The 19,753-nt window shown below is 45.3% G+C and overlaps 1 protein-coding gene across 1 annotated transcript; it reads right to left on the bottom strand.

The window, feature by feature from the left end:
- Nucleotides 1–1,192: 1,192 nt before the first annotated feature.
- UNC119 (unc-119 lipid binding chaperone) lies at nucleotides 1,193–19,030 on the bottom strand. The gene is made up of 5 exons (XM_031053706.2): nucleotides 18,912–19,030; nucleotides 9,469–9,582; nucleotides 8,533–8,635; nucleotides 7,511–7,683; nucleotides 1,193–6,674 (listed from the first exon to the last, which is right to left on the bottom strand). The coding sequence occupies exons 1-5, from the start codon at nucleotides 19,027–19,029 to the stop codon at nucleotides 6,562–6,564; spliced, it is 621 nt and encodes a 206-aa protein (XP_030909566.2). The 5' UTR covers nucleotide 19,030; the 3' UTR covers nucleotides 1,193–6,561.
- Between the last annotated feature and the right edge of the window lie 723 nt (nucleotides 19,031–19,753).

The raw sequence follows: 19,753 nt of genomic DNA, 5'->3' as shown, positions 1-19,753 counted from the left end.
TTGGGAAACTTGGAGTAGCATATCACTGGGAAATGTTCCTACTACAGTTAAGAAATGTTAAGGGAGTGCAAGTCACAGATAAACGAATGCCCTTGGACAATGACAGAAGAATTAGAAGCATGGTGTGAACACGTCAGATTTTCCACAGTAGCTAAGCAGCTGATAAGTACCATAAGAAATCAGAATCAGAGGAGAGGCACAGAACATCTCCAGGATGATTAGGCATATTTATTAATAAATGACACTGACATACACTAGCTAAGTATATTTTTGGCAGACATTGAACACGGGGAAATTTTCTTTAGAATAAAATTTGGATTTATTTTTTAAAGGTTTTCTTTAACCCCAAAAGTTTTCCAAGGAGACTCGAGCATCAAAGAGAGGTTTTAACCTGCATATTAGAGTTATTAGTCCTGATTTTGCGATCTCATCTCTTCAGGCGTTCAGTGAAATCTGTATCTAATCCTTTCAAGAAGTCTCAGAAAATAGACCTGATGCTTCCAGTTATTCAGGTAATTCCAAAAGTTTAATCAGAAGAGAGCATCTAACAACAGAGAACCTGTACAGGCAAAACCAGAAACTATCCTCTGCTTTACAAGAGCCTGTAAGAGAACTGGTATCTTCATCACAGATTTCAGATGAGTGATACCTGAAAAAGTTGTGTTACCAACCTGCACTCAAGGTCACAACCTTATTGCAGGACTTGGGGCAGGTATTTCATGCAGCTCCAACTAATAATCCAAAAGCTAAAGCCTTGTATTAATATTGTTCTTCCCCAAGTTCCTGTATACAGGAATTGTTCTGCTGATACAGTGTTATTAAGGCATCCCCTGTAGGTCTGAGGAACCCAAAAAAGCACAACCTGGTGCACAACTGATCTGTGAACTCCAAAGCTCTGTTCATGTATTTTGAAAATCATTTAGTTATTTATGCCCCAAGATATTTCTGTATATTAGAAAGCTGAATCCCATTTAAACCCTTTTCCTGTAATTGTTTTACTCTTGTAACTACACAAACCACTGCAGAGTTTTCACATGTGCGTTGCTCAGTTTATAGCCACCAGAAAGTGAAGCTGGTTACATCCATCTGCACAAAACTGGAGTTCTATTATGGATCGAAGACATCTGAAATGGAAATTGGAGTGGTTTTCATGTGCTAATGTATTTAAATGAAATAGACAGCAACCCTCATGTCTAGGATCAATCATTTATTGAGCTTTCTTACATTTTGCAGTTTGTTACAGGAGAGGAAACACTTGCTGATGAAAGTGACATGGTTTGTAACTGTTTTCCAAGGTAATGGAAAAAGTTAAGCAGATTCCCTAGGATGCACATTGATGACTAAGCTGCCAATATTAAATCACTTTAGGCAAGTGTACTCCCTAGTTTATCCTTGTATAAATTAATTTCAGTACTCCCCTTCTCCTACAGGAAGACTAAATTGTAGCATCTAATTTTCTTTATCCTGAAGTCTCAATCTTTGCTCTTGCTACTTATCTAGCTGCAAACAAGTCAGACAGACTAGTTACTGAAGCCAAAGCCACAGACGTGGGTTCGGTGCCAAGGTTCTCTCCTGGCAACCTACTCAGTTTCCTACTGTCCCAAAAGGAAACAAAAGACTTCCAGTTTTCTGAAAACCAGATTCTCTGCATAACAGTGCATTGCATTGCCTCGAAATGGGCCACAGTGGATGTTCTTATAGGAAACAAATCAGGTAACTAACAAGATACAAAGAATTATAAATGAACTGGGTAAAAATGTTCCTAACATTTTTTCCCCAGTGGTATATTAACTAGAATCCTACTTTCCTTCCACAAAAAATATATTTTTTTAAATACATTTTAATACAGACACCTCTGATTCTATGCAAAAAAGTCAATGTCACATTCAAACAGGTTTTCTCAGTGTAGCATTAAGACACAAGCAGACATCACAGCAGGCATTAACACAGTGATTCTAGGGAGGCAGTTAACTACAGCTTGTGAACAGATACAAAACACACAATTTCACCTGCCTAGTCAGGCTGTGGTTTAGAAAACAACCGAGCTACAGCTTGAGGCCTACAGTACCACACTCTCCACCTTTAAAAATTATATGAGCTGTCAGTGATATTTAATATCTGATTAATAGTAAAACATTTGTATAAACTTAGTGCTTATGCGGGGGGTATGGAAAAGAACTGCTAATGAGCATTACCAGATATCTCAAACTCAAGAGAAAAAGCATTACACATTCACCATGGCCTTAAAGCTCGTGGTTCCATTTAGATTAAATTGCCCTGTCCCTCTCCCTTATTGTTTCCCCAAGATAACTTTAACCACTGGAGTCAACACAGGCAAACCTATTGAGCGTTTGTGCGATACATACAGTCCTAGATGCTGCCTCTGCCCCCCCAAGGGACAGCAATAATCTATCGTTTAATTTCTAGCCAGATCTAATTAAAAAAAGAGCTGCTCACCCTATTTTTTTTCAAGTTATGAATAACAGTTTTATAATACTAAGTACAAAAGTTGGGTATCAGCCTTTTCTTACCTTAAATAGGCCCCAAATCATCTTTGCATTAATTATTGTCATGAAGATTGGAATTTAGTTTTTAGGGCTCAACACGTAGCACTATTTCTCAATAAACTCTAATAGACTGCTCAAAATGAAGGCGTTTGGAACTTGGTAGCCTGCAATATTTCACACACAGCCACGCTACTCTGCTCTAAAAGAAGACATAGAGAGAGACTATGAGCATGAAGGTTAATCACAAGTGTATTACTGGTGCTTTTCTTTAAAACCCCTGAAGTTCACAGGAATCCAAAACTGAGAAAGAAGAAGAATGTGTTGAGTTGGAATTTCCTTGTCTCAGAAAAATTATGTCACTGTTAGCACTCACAGAGACTTGGTTCCTTTTTTCCAAGATTGACTCATAAAGTACACGTCTAATCCTGTCTTATGACAGGAAACAGCAAGTCATTATTAGCAGATAATCTTGGTTAGCTCTTAAGATGTTTTCTTTCACTTTCAGAACGGCAGATCCCAAGTTTCCTGACTGCTTTGTTAAAACAGAGCCGTGGTGCTAATTAAAATGGTTTTTTAAAGACAAAGAATTCTCTTTCCAGAGCCAATATATGGTGATTTTGGAGATAAACTTCCAAAGTAAACCCAGTAATGATTCATATTAAAATACAAACTAATAACTAGTCCAGGAGATGAATAAATTCTCCTGTGAACAATGCTGTTAAGATTTGATTTTCAACTGGTTTATAATAAAAATCAGCTGCCAATTCAAGGGGGAAAACAATTGTGGGTTTCATTCTGCAACTGACCTGAGAGCTCTCAGCTCCCTTTCAGATGGAAGTTGCTGTTAAGTGCTGTATGAATCGTGGCCTTTAACATTAAATATTGCATATAGTTTCATGCAAAACAAGGACAGAAGTGGCATTAAAATAGCAACTGCACTGCACAAGTCTTTGAAGAAACACTCTTCTTCTAGTGCTGTTTATGTACACAATACAATGCCTCTTGTCAACCCTACACATTATACTGCTGCATAAGCAAGGAGAAAGGTATGGCACCTTTCCCTTGGACAGTGATTCCCACATGTTTGTAAACATGGGTGTAGGTGACCTTAAAAAGATGCTAACAAAGTGTTTCTATGTAGAATAAATTAAAAAGCACCTTCATTACACTCCCCACAGAAAGTTTTGTCATTTGCTATGGTTTAAGAATCTGGACCTGTTATTTGCAGCAAACTGCAGGGACTTTTTAAAACAAAGTAGAATTCTCCAAACTGAAAAGCTAAAGCTAAAACAGGTAGGAATTTATTTCATTGAAAATGTCCGATATTTGTTCCTGGTTTAGAGTATTCCTAATAATAGAAGACAACAAATTCACTCAATAAAATATTTCCTATCTGATTCACACTGAATTCTCTGTTGGCCTGAAATAATTACCCATAGAACCTGCATTATCAGAACAACAGAACCCAGGAGAGCAGCAGCAGGTAGTTAAGCCTCTTAACCTCAAACCTACCACAAAATGCAGAGTGTCAGGAAGTCCATTCAGCAACATACTGCACTATTGGGAACGTGGTAACTTACTCTAGGTTCATTTCTAAAGGGGCACATCTACCACTCAGGTTTCTGTTGGTCACAGTAATACTGTCATGGAATTACTTTTGGTTTTGAAGTCCAAAGTCTTAAAAGGAGGTAGCATAAAAAAGGAGATGACTCTCTCAGATCAGCTGTACAGAGAGGATACTCAGTACAATAACCCAAGAATCTGCACCAAAGGACAGCTGCTCTCACCAAAAATACACTCAGATTTGTATTTCTGTTTAAAACATCCATACATTTGAAAAACCAAACGTATGACTGGCAATCCGGGGCAAGCACCATTGCTAGACAGCTTGGAAAATCTTATGCACAGAAAAGATTCTTACAAACAGCAGGTGAAAGATACCCCCAAAAAAACTTGTATGGGGTGCTAGTTGTAAACACACGAGCTGCCTTGTCTTCAAATCAGTGTGTCTTCTCCTTCAAGAGTTGGAACAAAATTCATAAATACTTAAACTTGCAGAATGTCATTAAATAAATAGATAGTTTAACAGCCCTGATGCGAAAAGCAGTGGGCTGATGGAAAGACCTAGATTTTTGGAAGCTATTTTCACCTTTAATAATTATTGTGCTATAAAACTTACTAATCGGGAGTTCAAAGCATCATACAAATAACAAGGAAATTCTTTTACTCTCAGATAAGCTGTAGGCTAATGCATGATTTAATACACTAGAAACAAAAACTAGTGATAAATACAAGTCTTGCTGTGCTAATTACAAGATATTAGTTGTGTAAAATTAGTGAACTTTTTGCACTTTCTTAGCTATGATCTTTTAAAAAACCTGTGCTGTACCCTAAATTCACTGCTTTTCCTTTAGAAAACTGGATCTTCTCTCAGAAGTAAAGAACGCCAAGCCAAATACAAATGGTAACACATTTAATAGTGACCACAAGGCCAGATGGAGCACGAACCCCTCCCTGCTCTTAGGCAGACAGCTACAGTTGGAACCATTTGCAGTTCCAATCAGCTGTGACTAGAAAGATGTTTAATCACTACTGGAAATGGTATTTTATAAAAATCATTACAATCACACCTATCTGAGGCTAACATAGAATGTTCCACTTCAACTCACAGAATTAGACATGGAGACATCAAGTATTTATAGAAATATCTACAAACTGCAACTGCCTTTGATTGGTTTAAAGTGTCAGTGAACTGAACTTTAGAGTAAGGGTTTCATGACAGCAGGCTATCCCCCCCAGCCTTCTCAGCTTTTGCTTTGCATACACTAATTTACTCCTTTGATGCTGCTACTTCTTTGCATTTCTAAGAAGCACATGCTGAGAAACTTGGGAAAAAATGGTCTTGAACCTCGTAGAGTCTGAAAAGAGAGCTCTTGCTCAATTTTTGCTGTGCATAAAGTCCTACGTTATAGGCTTACTGTTACATTAGACTTAATGTTAAGACAGTAAGTCTGACATCATTTGAGTTACTGTTTCACCTATATTAATACCCAACACAAAACATTTTTAACAAAGGGAAAACACTGTCATAACATTCTTCAAATTCAGATACAAATGGAAAACTGGAAATTCCAGCACTCTCCAACTGCCCTAGACAAATGAAAGCATTGCTCTAACAAGCAGTGCTGAAGCCCTTATCTTAGTATTGAGCAGAGATGAAAGCAAATAGACGTGGAAAACACATAGCACAAACAGGCTGCATGTTAGCTATGTAAAAATGTTCAATAAAGCTAAAATCCTTCCAATTTGCCTGATTATTCTGCAATCAGTTTGCAAAACCAGAAATTAGTGGAAAAGGCTTATGGAAGTTCATAAACCCTCAAGGCTATTTTTGCCTTCATCTGAAATGTAAAAGGACAGTACCTGATTTAAAACAGCTCTGTCACTGAACTATCAGTCTTCACTATGAGTTTCAGTGTCTCTGCCATTAAACAGAATATTACTAGAAGGACCAAAACTAAAGGATGAAATATCAGTTTTAGAGAACTAATCTAAAGATGAAACTTGCTTTTATAAGATGTTACACTTGACATTTTCAATGGGGTGTACAAGAGAAATTGACCCAGAGAAACAAATCAACAGGACTCTGCATTTGCATCCATCCACTCAGGTGGTTTCTCAGATCACATTCTTTATGAAAGCAACCACGTCCTAACAGATATTTGAGGGCAAGAACACAAATCCACAGAATTAGGGCAAAATCCCTCAGGTCCCACAAGGCCATTTTCAGAGCAGACACTGAAAGAACTTAGGGAAGTGGTATCCAAAGACCATTTAGAACAGCTGAAAGTTCTGAAGAACTGGGTCTGCTTCAAAGCTCAAAAAGGATGAGACTGGCAAATTTAGTCATGAAACTCCTACTGTGACAAAGAGTCCTTGGGTTGTGGATCCTTGTCCAGCTGACGTTGTAGGCAACGGAACTGGAGGTGTTGCTATCCCTGACGACTTCAATAGGAAGGGGAAGGCCAGCACGGATTGGCTGCCCATCCTGTCCTCAAGGTCCTCCACTGTATGAATAATCTGCCTTGTTGTGCATCACAAGCTTGTTGTCTACAAAGTAGAAACTGTCCGACTGTGTCTCATATGGATGCAGGATCATCTCTCGAACTGCAGGGGAGGGAATAAAAGAATACATATAAATTAATCATGTTTCACAGAAGCCTCACTGGGGGCAACATCCTGCACGGGGTTTCAGCACATTTAATAGCACTGCTCAGATTGCAGCAAACTCTCAAAACCAAACTAGGAGCCTACCAAACCATTCACTGACATTCATCTTTTAAATAACTCAAACACAATCAAAGTATATTAAGGCACCATACAGATTGTATGTGCTTTACCTAACCTCAAAACAGTAACACCCTGGAGTTTGGACTGAGGATTTGCTTTTGCTTTTAAAAGGCAACTCAAAAGAAATTGGTTCAGGTGTTACAACAAGTAAGCAATAGGGCATTGCTGTTTTCTCTGCAGACTGCAATATTAATGCTGACATAAGTGATTAGGGGTTGTAAAGAGCATAAGATCACACAGATTTAGTACTGCTGCTAAGAAGTAGAGAGGAAGAGAAAATAAAAGAGAGGAGAGAAAATAAAAGTTATGTTCCTACTAAAACCTCTCAAGCTACGAATGCAGCACATCAAACATTAAACCAGAACATAACGTTTAAGCCATCCATTCATTGGACGTCTTTTTAATCCTCTTTTTCTTGGTTGTTTTATAACACAATTATCTTTTTAACTCCCTGACACTGAAGCCTCGCAGCAGCTGTGTGGTGGGTGATGAGATACATGCTGCTAGATGACAAAGTCTGTATTAACACAGATGCAAAAGCACCTGGAAGTCTTCTTCCTACCCACTTTCTACAGCCAGCTTTTAGGAAAGGGCTTGCTCAGAACACTGAGATTAGCATCACTGTGTGGTCATCCAGTAATTAAAGAGCTTACTGAGATCCTCGGAGAGCTGTGGGAACTCATAGATGTGCTCACAAGTATTTTTACTGCTGGGGATGCAGAATCCAAATTCAAAATCAAAGCTCTTAAGCAACTGATCCCGGAAGTAGTGCCTCTCAATCATGCGGAAGTTATTGATGGGTTTGTCTCCTACTGTGAACTCCACCCTGAAAAAGAAGAAGATTGAAATGAGCTTTCTCACTCAAGCAAGATTGGCAACCATTGGTGACAGGTAGAAGAGAGCTCTTCTAAAACGAACACCAGCCAAAAACATAAAGCAATGGTACTAACCAAATCATTATCTTTCCTGAAAGCTACACGGACACAACAGAGCATTACAAATCATAGACTTGTCATATATATATTTATATATTGTTTGATTCTTTTCACTCAAAAGACATGCAAGATGATTTTACAATTAAAATCTTCAGTGAAGGAAAGATCCCTCCAGCTACACCGTAGGCACTTCACTACCACTCACTACCAGTTCCTTATTGCTCTGGGGTTTTATACAACTTATTTGGGTGGGCATTAAAAAAGCACCAAGTCTCTATGGTGTGTTTCATCGATGGATGCAAGCAGTACTACCAGCCACATCAAAGATCATTTGAGTACATAAAGCATTAAACATTACTTCACCATTTCACGTGCATCTATGGGTTAATGGTTCTTTGGGAATGCAATGGGGAAGGCTGCAGAACATCTCTGAAAGCTGGCACAGCCTCTGACAAACTGTAATGCACAGAAAAGCACTGGAATGGCTGGTAGTCTGTCCACCTTCTTTTGCACCTTTGAGCATGAATCTCTTCAACGCCATGCCTATTCCAGAGGTAAATAAAGAAGCTAAAGGGATGGAGAAAGCAAAGCACCAAGCAAAGAGGCTTGGAAATCCTCCTAGCAACACAAGGTTCCCATTAAATCAACTTCCTGACAGGATCAACAAGCCAGAGCCATTTTTTAATAGGATTTCAGTTGTTTCCTGTACTAGAAAAAGCAGCCCAGGAGCAATTACTTACGTGGCTCCCACTTGCCGAAGTCTGAGAAAAGCTGGAGTAAACTGATAGCGAACGAACCGTCCAGCATTGGGATCAATGTCCTTCCTGTCATTGTGTTCACGTTCTGGAAAAGCAAAGTCAAATCTGAGAAACAGAAACCCAGTGAAAATGCCTGCAGTCACACATTATTGAGCCATAAAAGCCAGGAAGCTCTTCTGAGGAAGCCTGATCCTCTTGAAGGCATCAGCTGCTGGTTACTCCGAGACAGAGGATGGCCCTTTGGTTTGATGCACTTCTTATGTTCTAAAGTGACTTACTGCTCCCACCTCTGATTCAGGACTGCAGTATGACACTGAACAAGCCATTTCACCTTAGCATGTCTGGTTTGCTACAAGCTATGCACAACTTCCAGAAACCTTCTTAGAAGAGTGCTTGATCAGGAAAAGATCAGTTGTGCTGGGGTTTTATTACCACTGGCAATAGGTGACAGTTTGATGGTTATAACTAACACTGAAAAATTATGAAAAAGGGAGAAAAAAAAAAGGCAAACTTTCAGTTTGTCTAATTTGCATAGTTGATATTTTCCCTTGTGGAAATACCATTTTCCTGATTCCTAAGGGAAAGATGTTAAACTATGTATAGGGAGGCTCAAGCTGATGAACAGCCATGAAACAAACACGTGGTGACCTCTTCCTCTGTCTCTGTTTACAACACCCATCTGTCCCTTCTCATCACAGATGGCAATCCTGACTACAGCAGCAACGAGTTCTGTTCACTCTGTTGGTACAAAGGGACACCTGAACAACACTTCTGATGCAGGCTGGGCCTTTAGCCCTCTTGCAGCTGAGAGCATCTCCTGTTCTGGGGAAATGTATGGAGGAAAATGAGTAGGAAAAGGCAAAAGGAAGCGATACTAGCACTGGTTTGGCCATGAAAATATGTTGTGTGTGCACTCACCTGAAGCTGCTGGTTTGGTGATTTCAAACAAGACTGTGCCAGATTCCATGTCCCGGATTTTGAACCTGGTGAAGTCTATCTTGTAAACATTTTCCTCTGGAGTGCACAAATAATCTGCAGAGGAAAGGAAATGGAAATGAAGGTTTTCCACAATTACCAAGGTATTTCTGGCTGTTCTTTAAAGGTCACAGCCAGCAATGAGAGCAGCCCAAAGGCATCTCCACCACTACTGTTTGCAATGCAAAAGTGATGTCTATGAAGACAGTCTCAGGTCTGAATGCTCACTCTGTCCTGCTTGGACAGGACAGGGAGGTCATCACCTTTTCCCAACCCTGTGCCAGCATCTTCTGCATCCGTTTCTCCTCGGGGCATTGAGAATAGACAGCACCTCCATCAAATCCTACCCTTTCCTGTGTAAGAAGCTTTGCCTGGTTTAAAAACTGCCCTCTGGCAGAACACAAGTGCTAAGCAGCTTTGTGAGCACTAAGCTGCACTTAACTGGAACAGGAATGTCCTCCCATGTGCCACCTTCCCTATCTCCAGCCCTCTATAGACAAAGGATGGCCTCTTCTCTCCACTGATGCTTGTCCCAGGCAAGGATTCTGTTTCCTCAGCACTGAAAATGGTGTTGAAGCTTTTCCCTGTAGTAGGAAAACAGCCTGGGAACAGAGCCCTTCCCTGCTTCCACCAGAGTTGGTATCTCTGGGAGAAAGACACTGTGGCTTCAGCCTTGCTGTGCACTGAGCTGGCTTCCTGATCAGGGTACCAGCCTCCCCTCTGGGTAAAGAGCAATGGTACTTCATTTTCACTGTGCATACAAGCACAGAAAGCAGCTCCAGAAACTTATTTATCATAAATGCATTTAAATAAAGGTATGGATACAAGCCAGGTTAGCTTTTGACCACTGTGTGTCTGCACATTGCAGGAGACTTGGAGGTTCTAAGGTGAAAGTAATACTTCAACATGCTGATTCTAACCCCTTTCTCAGCTACTAATTCCTGCTGCTAGTCTGAGTTAATCACTTATTCCTGTCTGCTTTCCTGTTCCTAAAATTCAAATACACCCATCCACTTAAGGCTTATTCATTGACAACATTCATTCTGAAAACAAAGTGTGATCTGTTACTCAGAGATTACACCTAACCCATCATAACCCTTACTTAGGTATAACAAATCTTACATCATGGTTGGGGGTTACTGCTCAAGGGCAGTGGTTAGCACATCCCATAGAGAAGGGGTTAATAAAAGATGGCTGTGGTGTAGTAAGAGAAGATCCCAAAGGCCACACATTGCAAGTACCAGACAGTGAGGCCCTCATGCTGGGTTGTGTAATTACAGCAATCAGGTCCCTCTGTAGGGAGAGACAAAGATAGCTGTAGTCAGCACTGGGGAAGATTGCTCCTAGCATGAACTGCACATCCAGCACCTCTGCTTTCCTAGAAGCATTTTATTCTCTGTAAATCTCCCCAACTTGTGCTCAGCAGTACAAGGGACACAGGTGTTAAATGCACTCTCTGGATATTTTTATTGCTCTTCATCATCACCAGCATCGGGTGAATACTCGAAGGTTTCGCCTTTAAGAGAGAGGACTGTGTTCAAAGCATCTCTGGCATTTGGCAGGGAGGTTTCCCTTTCCTGTCAACACAGCACAAAGGATAACTCACACCAGTACCCAAGCTGTCAGGGAGAGGGAGATAAAAGCTCAACCTTCTCACTACCACAAGAAAGCACTAATGTTAGACAGAATAGCACAAAAACAGCACAAAATCCTCTCTTTAACAGTAGAGGAGAGGATGGGACAGAAATCTAAATCAGCCCATTGCCTTAAGCCCTGAGGTTCAGCAATCCTCCGGTAGATGTCCTGTAACTACACAATGACTTTAGGTTCTAACTCATCAGCCAGCCCAAATCCTTCACCCAGCCCACAGCTTCCCCTGCTCCAAACAGCAAAGCACAAACTGGCAGAAGCAGGAGCAGCTTCCCATGGCCTCTGCTTCGCTCCCCTTGGCCCACGACCACACTCAGCCCAGCAAGGGGCTGAACCAGAGCCTGGTTGGGTCGCCTGGGAGCCCAGGACACCTTCCCTCGAGCACGCAGTCTGAGGCTGCGTTTGGCTGCAAGTTAATTATTAAGTGTTTTTACTCCTGCAGAATTCCTGCCCATCCAGCACCATGGCAACAGCTTTATCCCCCTGCTTGGCAGCAGCGTTGCTGCAGTAACAGTGTCCATGACTCATCTGGAGGAGAGGAGAGCCAAGCAGAGCCACCAAAGAGGAGTAAACCCTGGGCACAAGCCCCACCAGGCTCCTGCTCATTGATGTTTTCACCCCAATTCTTTTTGTGCACTGGAAGTATTTTAAACCTTCATATTTTAAACCTATTTTGGGTTTTAAGTCAACATGCCAGTGTCTAACTGGATGACATCTGGGAAGATCAGCTGCCAGAATACTGCAATCAAGTGGTTTTCCTTCTCTGGCAGTGCCCAGGCTCCTAGCAGGAAAAACAAAGAGAGGTGTGTGTATATATATATCTATATATATATATTCATTTCTTTCTGTATTATATCTGCTTGCTGCAATTGCTGTTCAAAAATCAAAGTAGCCACATGCTGGGTTCTCTTCCCCCCAGTACATTACAGAATCCCACAGCCACACTGGAAGGTGTGACTGGGAACAGGCTGCTTGCAATTGGTGGGCACTTCTGCTTTGCTGAGCACTGTCAAATTTGCTAATCTCATCCCAAACAGACTTATTTTTAAACTCCTGTAGGGCCCAGTTGCCCACACTTCCGTGACGCATTTAAATGCATCATGTGCTTTCATTATCCCAATTCACCGTCACCACAATTCGGGATGTGGAGACAGCATCCATGCCTATTTTAGTTAGACAGCTCAAACCTCCACTGAGTGAAGGGGATCATGGCAAGGAAAGGAGACTTGGTCTCTGAGGACAGAACGTTTCCTTGTTTCTTCCATTTCTCCTCCAGAAGCAGATTTCCCCATTAAGAACCAAATAATCACAGTATCTCCCTGAACAAACCTTCAGTGCTCTCCTCATTCAGACCTGATAGAGAGCACAATGGGACCAGGGAATGAAGGGATGGACATATCAGCACAGTCTGAGGGAACCCAAGAGACTGGCTTTTGTCCTGAAGTACCCACATTAGCTAGTGCAAAAACAGGTCACAAGAGAGGAGCATTTCCTACTCCTTCCTACAGCCAGGTGAATTCCCACATCCCCAACCTTCCTGGAAAATGTTTCCCAACTGAGCTGAACTTGTTTTCACAGCAAACTCCTGCAACTGGCCCAACCCTGGTATTAGCAGCTACTTCTCACATTGCACATTCCTGCTGGGGCTTCTGCAGCTTCATTCCCATAATCTCGGTATCATGCTCCAAGATCTGCACCTCCTCACCGTTAGAGACATTCCCTATCTGAAGACCTATCATGGTTTTGAAGAGTTTGGAATCACAACTGCATTGCCATGATGGTGTCAGGAAGCAGCAGAGGTGATTGTGAAAAATCCTTCCTGAATTCTCCTATTCCCTTTGTACGAAAAAGTGATTCCAAAACAACCCCCAAACAGCAATCCATAGCAAGGCATTCATTCAGGGATCTCTAGCTTTGCTATCAGAAACAATGGATGCTCATTCCCTATTTACAATCCCAGAGAAGAGCCGGTTCTCCTGCAGGAAACCTTCCTTCCCCTCCCCAGACCAGCCAAGATTGCAATAGAAACCGGCCAAACAGCCTTAGACAATGAGAGCAGGCCCAGCCTATTCTCTTGCAAACAATGGGACACTGTGAACCCTGGTGTGTATTTCCAGCCAGTGTATTTTAGCAAGATGGTGTTACCAAAGAGCACAAAAGGTGAGGGATAATATAGTGCTAGATAATACAAGATGACAGCTAAGGAAGGCACTTTCTCCTCTTACCCTCTACCTGTTATTTCAGTTATCCACTGGATGAGATTAGGTGTTTGATCCTCATCAGAGAAAGCTCAGAGTCCATCCTCTATTTTCAGATTTCCATCAACAACCAGCCCACCAGACACATTTTATCACGAGGAGCTCATGGGCAATAGGGTCAGCACTTTCAAGATCCCTTCTCCTTCTCTGCCACCAGGACAAAGCATGTGTCCCCTCTCAAAGACACTACAGATATTTCTGCAGTGCTCATCAGAGTGCCTAAGCTCAGACTGGGCTCCTATTTTAAGGTTTTAATTGCCCACAGATACAAGAAGATTGTACCTAGGGTAAGAAGGCACTCAAAATACAGTTAGGAAAAATGAGTGCAAGTCATAAGGATGCTGTAGAAGAAACTGATGCAACAGCAGTGATTTGCCATAGGCATGTCTCTCCCCACCACAAGCAGTAACAAGAATGTGGGGAATGAGAAGGCTCCTGCAGCTATGCAGGCCTCTTTCTTAACACGCATTAGCCAACAAGGTCAGAAGCTCTTGTGAAGGCAACTCCCAAGACATAAGCCAGGTATAAAGCAAAGCCAAGTGCAGCTGAATCTCCAGGAGCTGGAGATTAGCAGATTATCAGATTGAAGAGCCTCAGAAGTGAGCAAAAATAGCAGGAACCCCATGAAGATGCAGAGCAGTGACGCAGGACAGAGTGCAAGACCCCGAGGGGAAGGCAGGGCACGTTTCAAGCAGTGCTGATACGTCTGCTTAGACAATCAGGCTTCAATCACAGAAATATCCAAACCATTTCCCCTGCCCTCTGCCTCAGCAGTTCAAGGCCCATAAAGGCAGAGGCAGAAGAACAAGCTAAGCCAGTCAGGATCCACTCGAGTCCTAAAGCCATTGGGTTTGCATAAGCAAAGCCTGGGGGTAAGCATGGAGGGAGGTACCTACAGCCCTCCTGCTTATCTCAGTAATGAGCCTGCTTTGAAAATCTCACACTAGGAGGATCCCATGGGATATTTTCCTACAGCACCACATTCACTGACCAACACTGGGGATGGAGCAGAGGGATGCAGCCAGAGGCTCTGAGCTGGGGCATTTACCAAGGTCCCCATAGCCCATAAGATGCACCCAGCTGGCAGCACTCTATGCACCCAGTCCTGCTGCACAGCTCAACAGCTCTGCTTTTTGTAGCAGCCTGCTCTTTTTTTCCCCCATCTTTTTTTAGCTAAAGCTTTCCAGATTTCACCCTCTCACCATTCGTTTGATCACAGCCCTCCAGGCCTTGCTGAGGAAGGATGGAGCTGCTCTTCTCCCATTCCCAAGGCAACCAAACACCCTTTCCTGCCCCCTTGTTCATGCTGATTGCACTCAAAGTCTGAAACCATGTGCACAACATTAACAAAATCAGCTCCCCTTGCTCTTACAGAGGGCAATCAGGCCCCAGGCTGACTCCCCTCCTGTATGCCACAGCTTCCCTCTTATAGTCATGGAATGGTTTGGGTTGGAAGGAACCTTAAAGCTCATCCAGTCCCAACCCCTTGCCACGGGCAGGGACACCTTCCATTAGACCAGGTTGCTCCAAGCCCCATCCAACCTAGACTTTAACAGGGAACTTCCACTTGAACTCATCTTCACTATTTCCACCAGGAATGGCCCAAACCCACAGCACTGGCAGAAGGAGGAACCCACTGTCTTACTCACACACACCATGTGTGCAGCCCCTGGAGGTCTTCACAGCCCGTATTGTGCTGTGAGACTATTAAAGAAACAGCTCTTCATCTACACAACACTTTGAGTTGCGTGTTATCACAAAGCCTTGAAAGGGTTTCCAACATATGTGGTGTTGCTGGGGAAAGGAGGCATGGTGAGAGCAGCTTGACACAGCTCTGGGGTATCGCTCTGTGACCAGAAATCAACACAGCAACACGCTCTAACTCATCACAGCCCCAGACAGCTCCAAACAGGGATTCAGACCCTCCTCACAAACATCCCCACTAATCACAGCTCCTAATACAATAAATATCCCTAATTACCTGGGCAAAAAAAAGGGATGGTCCAGGAGGGGCTTTCTGCACATCCTCCCATTAATGCTACTGGTAGGGAAGTCACCCATTAAGGCTCTACCCTAACTGACCCATCGAGGCAGCCCTTTGCCAAGCTGGCCTTTAGATAAAGCTTCTAAGAGAAGACTCAGAGAAATCCTAAATGACAGCTCAGGGAAGAGATTAGTCTCAGAAATAATTAAGTGCCTCCTCCTTATTTTTAGGTTTTGTTTTGTAATTGTTTCCAGGTATGTAATCGATTATTTAACCTTTTGCTTTGCTCAAATAAGCTTTAGAATAAAGCTTAAAATGTAAGCCCTCATGTAGTGTTACAGATGAAGCGTACAGGTGCCTGAAGCTGTGATTTGCAGCGCAGTCTCAGAGGCTTTCATAGAGGGGCTTGGATGGGACCTTAAAGCTCCTCCAGCTCCAACCCCTGCCACGGGCAGGGACCCCTTCCACTGGAGCAGCTGCTCCAAGCCCCTGTGTCCAACATAGCCTTGATCTCATCTCAGGTGGCTCCAGGAGGCAGCACACGGCATTCACAGGCATCAACATCCCAATCACTGCAGACAGACTCCTCCAATCCTCTGGCTGCTTCAGTAATTAACTGCAATTTGAACTGAGCTCTGCCCCTCTCCTTTATGATCTTAAATTAATCACATCCTCAGGTTTTTCCTCCTTTTGTAACCGCAGTTGTGTGAGCAAGCCACAAATCCTGCTAATTGCCAAGAAAACGGCTCATTCGCCTCACACCTCATCCAGCTGGAGCAGGGCCAGGGCCAGCCCAGCCAAAAGGCACAGATATTCCAGGGTAGCATCCCAGATCCATGAGGCTGGACCTCGGAAACCGTTACAACCCTGGAGCTGCTGAGGAATTGAGCATTGGAAGGATGCAGCATATGCAGAGCAGTTTGCATAGCTCCCCCTTTAAGCTTATTAGAACATTAAGAGCAGAATCCAGCTGGCTCTTGTGGCTGGTTACAGATGGGGTTCCTTCATGGTAGCACTAAACATGCTTACCCCACAGAGCCACATCCTGCGTCTCCACCCTCCCAGCCTCATTATTTGGTCATTTATCAGCTATTATTTACCTACTGGAAGGGGAAAGCCCAGCTGTGCTTCTCGATGCAACAGTAAGGGCTTTCCCTAGACCCAAAATGCCAGGGCAGGGCTGACATGCTGCCTGGTCAGCAGGCAGTGATGATCAGCAGCAGCTTGGCTCCACAGAGACCCAGCTCTTCTAGGGCTGAAGGGGGAGCAGATGCACCTCCTCTATCAGGAAGCATTGAGGAGCTCCACAGCAGGCAGAGCAAGGACAACACAGCAAACCCTGGCTCCAAAAGAGCGTCTGCACCATCAGCACACCCCAGGCACATGCAGGGCTGCAAGGGCCAGCTTAGGTGTGAGCATGGAGCCAGGCAGCCATGCTATGAAGTCCTTTCTGGACCAGGATCTGTATGGAGTGTCATACTCCATATAGTGGCCAGGATCCTGCCTCTCCCTACTCAAACTGGAAGGCCATTCAGAAACAGACAGGATACTCACAGTGTAAACATCCCTGCTCTAACATGGGTTATCCTGGGCTTCATTTGCTGGAGCAACGTCAAACTATAGCCAGACCCTGGGCAGCATATGGCTTAACATGTCCCTTGACACGTTACCACCCCATGAGTTTGGATAGAGATGAATTACACTCCATCTGGAACAACAAAGGATGTTCAGGACACTGGGACATTTCAGCTGCAACCCCACCACCAACTCCCCCCTTCAACTCCAAACTGGAGCACCACAACTTTGGGCACCAATGCTGAAATAGGACATTGAGTCTGTTCCAACTCAGCATCTCCATGTGAGAGGTTGGGGCTGGGGGAGCCGTGAATGTCTCTCCTACAGTCTGTTCCTTCCTCCTCCCTGCAGCATCCTCCGCTCGGAGCAGTAGACTGGAACAGTTTCACACTGGTATTTTTGGCAATCTGTTTTAGGAGCTCACTGGTGTGTGGAGAGGAGAAAAGGACATAAAATGCCCCAAATAACCATCACGTGTTAAGGGACAGAAGAACATCCTTGTACCTTTTCTCCCTGTACTAAACCCACCAGGTGGAAAATTGAGCTTGAGAAGAGGTGCTGCAGAACATTCCCAAGTGATCAGATACAATATGCTCAACGTGGATGTATGTGTACCAAATGCACGCTGAGGAGTTCAGTGCAAACAGCATTTGTTGGCTCCTGTGTACCAGCCCAGCACTTCCCATGGGAAGGCATTACCCACTGGTCATCACCGTGCCTGGCTCTTGTTGGACACTACCCATTGCACTCCCTGTACCAAGTCCTATAGCAGAAGAGGAGCAAAACACCCTCATGCATTTCACATGTCCCCTGTGCCCCACGGTTGGAAGAGGCAGGCAATCACCAGCCTTGCTCCCAGCCTGGCCCTGAAGCCAAGGTGACCATCTCAGCCCTGCCTGCACAATGGGAATGAGCTTACCAAGAGCCATGCACCATCCACACCGATGCCATGGTAGCGTATGGGGTGGCCACATACCTGCAGCCCCTGTACACAGCACTACCATGAAGCAAGCACACAAAGTGCTCAGTGCTTGGCTTCACCATCTAATTGCTCCTCTGAGCGCACTACAGTGCCTGCTGCACGGCTCCCCCTGCCACGGAGGGCCTGGGCACTGCTGCAGCCCATCAGAGCATCCCTGCTGGGAGAAAGAGACCCTAAAACCCCACAGAACCAGCAGAGGAGTCTCCATAACCCCTTTTCCTGAGCCCCTGCAGGGCTTCCCTCCCTCCCTGCTCACACACACAGGCCACCAGCACTGCCGGCACGCATGGATACCCGCAGCCGCATCCTTCGCCCTGGCCTGCGACACCAATCCTGCTCCACCGCCACGCCACAGAGCGCTCCAAGGCAAAGAGAACACTCAGACCAGCTCCATCCTCCCTGCCCCAAGTCTTCTCCCCCTGCACAACCTGCCGCCAGCACAGAGACAACCTAAAGGGCCCTGGATATGCAAAAACGCCTTTCTGGGGGGCAGTGGGGCAGGAGAGCACTGGGTATTGCTGGGACATGCCTTCTGCCAGCCTGCTGTGCCACCTGGTCCTGTCTGATCATTCTGCCAAGCACAACAACCCCCCCCCCACAGCCGCCACGCTCCCGAGGATGCTCTCAAGACCAGTGACGCTATGCTGGGAAAGGGGAAACTGGGACCGCAGAGAAGCCCCCCCCTCGATGACGCCCCCCCCTCGATGACACCCCCCAGCCCCACTGATGTGGGGGTCATCTTGAGCACAGACAGAGAAGAGGGGTGATGAGGAGAGCACCCAGTACCATCTCCCCATCTTTGACCCCAGCCTAGGGGCCGGGGGGGGCTTCTACAGCTTGAGCATCCCTAGGAGGTGGAGAGGGGACGGCAGCATCCCCAGCCCGAGCCCTCCCGGTCCGGCATCCCATGGTCCTCAGCGGCACCCCCGGTACCCACCGCTGGTGACCCGCTGCAGCCCCAGCACATCATCGGGCCCGATGAGCGCTTTCCGGCCCAGTTCCTCCTCGGTGCGCGCCGCCGCCGCCCCGGCCCCGCCGCTCTTCTTCACCTTCATGGCCCCGCCGCCGCCGCCGCCGCCGGTGTGAGCGGCCCCGGCCCCGCTGCGCGCCGCCGCACCGGGAGGGGCATCGCCGCTCCGCCCCCTGCCCGGCCCTGCCCCTCCGCGGGAGGAGAAGGCTCTTCCCCCGGCAAGCCCCGGGGGGCACAGAGCTCGATCTCACATCCCTTGTCCCCAGCCCCTCTCCGGGTTTCCTGCAGCCCCTTCAGGCACGGGAGCTGCTCTCAGGTCTCCCCTTCAGGAGCCTTCTCTTGTCCAGGCTGCCCCAGTTGGACCCAAGTTGCTCTTGTCCGGAGCATCCAGAGCTGCTCCAGCCCTCGCAGCATCCCCATGGCCTCGCTCCAGCAGCTCCACGTCCCTCTTGTGCTGTTGCCCCAGAGCTGGATCAGGATTGCAGGGGGGGGTCTCCACAGAGTGCAGCAGAGGGGCAGGATCCCCTCCCCGAGCTGCTGCTCACACCCTGGGGGTACAGCCCAGCACATGATGGGGGTTCTGGGCTCAAGCACAAATTGAACCCAGGCCATGGGGACTGGCATAAACTGACAGCCCCAAGTCCTCCTCTTCAGGGCTACTCACTGTCATCAGCCCCATAACCGCTTCCCCAAGTGCCTCAGGCTAATACAGTGACCACACGAACCAGACCCCATTCAGATTAACTGCCCCAACAAGATGGACACCACTAATTGCCATCCAAAAGCTGAGCTTTGTAACTGTCCCCCAT

This window comes from Melopsittacus undulatus, chromosome 13, assembly GCF_012275295.1.
Source record: "Melopsittacus undulatus isolate bMelUnd1 chromosome 13, bMelUnd1.mat.Z, whole genome shotgun sequence".
In the NCBI taxonomy this organism is placed as follows: domain Eukaryota; kingdom Metazoa; phylum Chordata; class Aves; order Psittaciformes; family Psittaculidae; genus Melopsittacus; species Melopsittacus undulatus.
The sequence above is the reverse complement of the archived record's forward strand: the minus strand, read 5'-3'. Positions and strand labels throughout refer to the sequence as shown.